Below are 4,785 nucleotides of genomic sequence, written 5' to 3'. Positions count from 1 at the left end.
AAACAGCTAGGAATGTAACAAACCACTGACATTGTTGGTGAATACATTGAGTTGCAGCTGTGTGGTTAGATACTACAGTTGCCTGTGAGTGTAAATGAGAAGTAAATGTGTGACAACACCAAACTCTAAAGTTAACCTGCGTTGTGTGACATTAGATCGAGAGAGGAGAAGGAGTGGTGACCCTGAAGAGAGAACACATTACTCAGAGCTTTGAAAACTTCACCGATCTTATCGGCAGCTCCATTTTTGTGGCGGTCAGCGTGCTGACGAGCGACGGTAAGAGACGCAGAGGTCGGTGGGGATCAGTGTCACTTATCCAGGAAAAACTGTGGTAGTCAGTTTATCACAGTGTGTGTGTCCTAATGAAATGGGTCATCTTGATTCTGTTAAAGCTTTTACGTAAACGTGTTGCCTTGGAGTCCTGGAAGTGCAACAATACAAATAATTAAACTCGTAAAATACAACATGACGTTTCTAAACTGTTAAAATCTTGAACATAATGTAAATTAGTATGTTATGGATCATTTAAATAAATGTGTCCTCTGTTCTTCAGTACTCAGTTTAACACTTTTTCATTTGTCATGTTTTTTTGTTATAAATATTTAGAAATTTCCGTTGATAAAATACTGAAAAGCAATTGTACCATATATATTTTTAAAATTATTATTTTAAGCCTCAGCTTTATTTTGTTTATCATTTTTTTTGGTGGAAATTATGACTGATGTGCCTTATGATTTAACTTTAAAACCCAGTGAGGATCGTATCATGTCACAATCTTATTGGAAAATGTTCAGACCGATCACTTTGTGTAAAAAGGGCTGACATTATCCTGAAGTGCATAATTTCAGCATTAGGGCCTGGTTTCAGGGTTATTCCCTGAAGGAACTGAACTCACTTCTTCCAACAATGGAAGCCTTAAAGGCCATTTTTATTATTATTATATTGTGACTACGTACCATTTTATCTGTAAAGTGGTGTGCTGTGACATCCAGAGCTTTATTATGTGTCCCCACTGTTGTGAAACAACAAAATGAAAGCCTGACACGTCATTTTTATCCTCACAGGTAGTGAGATGGTGGAGGCAGAGCTGAGAGATATTTACATTGTCATATCACCGTACATCATCCAGTTCTCCAAAACACCCAAATATTTCAAACCGGGATTGTCTTTTGATTTTGCGGTAAGATTTCTTTTGTCCTGTTTTGATTCACATGCAGACAAACTGATAGTCTGATGGGTCACATTTGACTGATTTGTAGCTGGTTGCTTAGAGTCTAAGCGAATCACTTTGTGAATTTGTGCATTTTAATGAACTGTTGGTCCAAAGATCAGACTTTCAGGTTCCTCACACATCCTCTTTCTTCTCTTTTCCATCCGAATGTTTGACCATATCCAGTTCTGTCAGATACGATTGATCTTTGTCTGATTGTTTCTTGAAAGGTTGAGGTTCTGAATCCTGACGGCACTTCAGCACAAGGAGTTCCTGTTGCGATCGATGAAGCTGAGGTTGAAGGCGTTACTTCTGCCAACGGCATGGCGAGACTTTCAATCAATACGCTGGAAAACGCTGGACCGTTAAAAATCACAGTAAGTCCTGAGAATTGGTAGAAATGTGTTGTTTCACATTTTTATCTAGGCACATGGATAGACGCCTATTCAGGATGCTGATCTCATGTTCAAAATAAGCATCGAAGCCTGCATGAACACTCTTGTAAGTTTCTCGCATTTCTGACAATAGTGTGATTCAAAAACATGATGTATCGAGTAATATTTTCTTCCTCTAAAAAAAAAAACATTTAATTGTATTTATTCATACCTGTAAGAGCTCTATAGCTGTGTTTGCTAGAGTGCATCTCTGTTTGTCAAGTATATTTCTTTAATATTTATATTTTTGCTTAACTGTGTAGGTAAGGACCAAAAATCCTCGAATTTCAGCTGAACGACAAGCGTCGGCAAGCATGACTGCTCTGCCTTATCGCTCAACAAGCAAAAACTACATCCACATCGGTAAACACTAGATTTATGTCCATCAGTTTTCTATGCATAAACACACTTTGTGGTAAATGACTGTTGTCTCTGCAGGAGTGACAACAGCAGAAGTAAAACCAGGAGATAACCTGAAAGTGAACATCAACCTCAACAAACAGGACAATCCAGAAAACGACGTGACATATTTGGTGCGAGAGCAAATTTTATGTTTGCTTCTAAAAACGTTTGAAGCAGAGCTTTATGCTGTCTTTTTTTTATTATTTATTCCTGCTTTCAGATCCAGAGCAGAGGTCAATTAATAAAGCATGGACGCTTTAGAGTGAAAGGTCAAGTGATGATATCCATGACCCTCACCGTTACCAAGGAGATGCTGCCGTCATTCCGCATCCTGGCCTTCTACCATCCCAATGACAATGAGGTGGTGTCGGACTCAGTCTGGGTGGACGTGAAGGACTCCTGCCTCGGCTCGGTGAGGCACGGTGCAGCAGCAGGGCTCACGGGGGAAAATTAAACAAATCCACCGCTGTATTCTGTTTTTTTATTTATTTTTGATCAATAGAATTTTATTTTATTTTTTTTTAGATTTTTGGATTGCTCAGACATTTTTTACAAGTTCAGACATTTCTTAAAGACCCTCTGGCATCTTATGGATTTACATTCACCAAGATATCTAGACAGGAAAACTGAAAATTAAATCCAACTTCTAACTGAGTTCAGCTGTTCAGTGTTATTGATCATGGTAAATATTTGGACACACTTTAAAACATAAAGGTTCATACAAATGGTTCTTTTGTTGTATTGAAACCATATTGGCATGTAAAGAAAAAGCCATTTCAAAGATATGAAGATGAAGAAATTAAGTAAGAATTGTGATTTAATGTGTGTATGAAGGGAGTAAAAGGGCTCTGGTGTACAGTTTAAATTCTGCTTTAAATTGTCTGCTCTTTTGTTTTAGATGATAACGTTTGTGTCTCCCAGCGCTCACGTTCTCTAAGCATCGTCCTCATCTCATTGTCTACATGCCTTCTGCTGTTATTCACAGTTCTTACTCTTTTAATCATATTATGCATGGAAATAAGGGACGGTCCCATCTACCTCCAACAGCTGAAACTAGAGCCACTGAAACTTTCCGCCTCCTACGAACCTCGGAGAAAGTTTGACCTGAAAATCACAGGAGATCCTGAGGCCACAGTGGGGCTGGTGGCCGTGGACAAAGGCGTCATCGCTCTTAACAAGAAATACCGTCTGACGCAGAAAAAGGTGATCTTCTCTCCTGACCATGTTCAGCACTTACAGCCAAAGCGTCTTTGCATGTCAAATATTCATCTTAGAGTTGTTGTTTTTTTTTTTTGTTTTTTTTTTACGTTTTATCTTGAGGAGCTCTTTTGATTCCTCAGGTGTGGGACACAGTTGAGAGCCACGACGTCGGTTGCACACACGGCGGAGGAAAGGACAGTATGAGTGTGTTCTACGATGCTGGGCTGCTGTTTCAGTCCAACTTACAATCCGAGACGCCGCCCAGACAGGGTAGCTAAACAAAACAAAAATACAATGATGCGTGAAAGAAGAGAGATGATGGCTTGTTGTCCTGTTCCGGTTAAAATAGGAGGCGTTTCTTTATTTTGGTTTTTACATAAGGCTAAAAGAAAAAAAAGAGAAAAAAATCTAATTTCTTCTACTGTTAACTCCACCTGGAATAAATCTGAAATAACTTTGTCGTGACACGTGCGTCCATGTTTTAGATCCGACGTGCTCAGCCCTCCGGAGGAGGAAACGGGATTCTGCCCTGGTGAACGCCACCACCGAATTATGTAAGAGCCGTCACAGAAAGCAAGAGCAATCTGCATCCATGTTTGACCCGAGTAGTCTCTCAGACAGTTTTGGCGTTTTAGACTTATTTCATTGTAAATACATCTTGTGTTTGCTCAACATACAGAAAAACAGCAGGTTGAGTTTCCAACAGCATTGCCACTGATACATGCACATTAAATTCTTGGCAACATCCCTTTCATTGATGCACAACACGTTGTAATGGATGCATAATGTATGATATCACTAATAAATCATTTTATCAGCTGATCTTTTGGCACATTTACAAATATGCTGCACCCTTGATCCAGAAATAATCTGCAAATGGGTTTAAAACTCTTCTCAAAGGGGGGTATTGTCTATTTGTCAGTCACAAAGTGCCATTTTCTTAGTTCAATGAAGTAACTATGCTGCCTTCAGCTGGTATGAAAATGCTGCAAATGTCAAAACCCACTTAAAAGACATGTGTCATATCTGTATCTGACCCTTTGAAATTGGCGTCTGTGTCTTTAGTGTCAACACTTCTCCATGCCGTGTGCTGATGCGGTTTACAAACATTTGTAGGAGCGCTGGACTGAGAAGTAGTTCATCAGTTCGTTAAGGCAACCTTGAATGGTTGCCAGGGGCGATTCAAGGATTTCTAAAACATGCATTAATGAGTAAAAGCAACAGTTTGCATATGTTGCTGATGAGGGAATAACGTTATAACATAATACAAAGCTTAAAAAAAAAACTTTTGCACAACACTCCCTCTTTAAGAGCATAATAGCATTTCTTAAACCTCCTTCATGGACTCTTGTCTTATGTTCTATTTTGTAAGTTTTTATTTAGTTTGTACTTAAGTAAATTTATGATGTCTAAATTGTACCTTTTAATTACTGTTTTGTAAACTGTACACTAGGGCTGAAACGATTCCTCGAATGATTCGAGTACCTCGATTACTAAAATCCCTCGAGGAAAATTTACCTGCCTCGAAGCTTCGTTAAT

General features: G+C 38.9%; 1 protein-coding gene across 1 annotated transcript in view; it reads left to right on the top strand.

Moving 5' to 3' along the window:
• The window catches only part of LOC103154176 (complement C3-like), a 21,636-nt gene that overhangs the window by 3,843 nt on the left and 13,008 nt on the right, over nucleotides 1–4,785 (top strand). The window contains exons 9-17 of the mRNA XM_016662487.1: nucleotides 156–276; nucleotides 1,065–1,180; nucleotides 1,441–1,587; nucleotides 1,908–2,007; nucleotides 2,083–2,177; nucleotides 2,267–2,458; nucleotides 3,094–3,249; nucleotides 3,387–3,516; nucleotides 3,732–3,951. Of these exons, the coding sequence (XP_016517973.1) occupies nucleotides 156–276; nucleotides 1,065–1,180; nucleotides 1,441–1,587; nucleotides 1,908–2,007; nucleotides 2,083–2,177; nucleotides 2,267–2,458; nucleotides 3,094–3,249; nucleotides 3,387–3,516; nucleotides 3,732–3,951 (1,277 nt within the window). The remainder of the gene's footprint in view (nucleotides 1–155; nucleotides 277–1,064; nucleotides 1,181–1,440; nucleotides 1,588–1,907; nucleotides 2,008–2,082; nucleotides 2,178–2,266; nucleotides 2,459–3,093; nucleotides 3,250–3,386; nucleotides 3,517–3,731; nucleotides 3,952–4,785) is intronic.

Source organism: Poecilia formosa, unplaced genomic scaffold, assembly GCF_000485575.1.
Source record: "Poecilia formosa unplaced genomic scaffold, Poecilia_formosa-5.1.2 Scaffold375, whole genome shotgun sequence".
NCBI classification, from domain to species: domain Eukaryota; kingdom Metazoa; phylum Chordata; class Actinopteri; order Cyprinodontiformes; family Poeciliidae; genus Poecilia; species Poecilia formosa.
The sequence above is the reverse complement of the archived record's forward strand: the minus strand, read 5'-3'. Positions and strand labels throughout refer to the sequence as shown.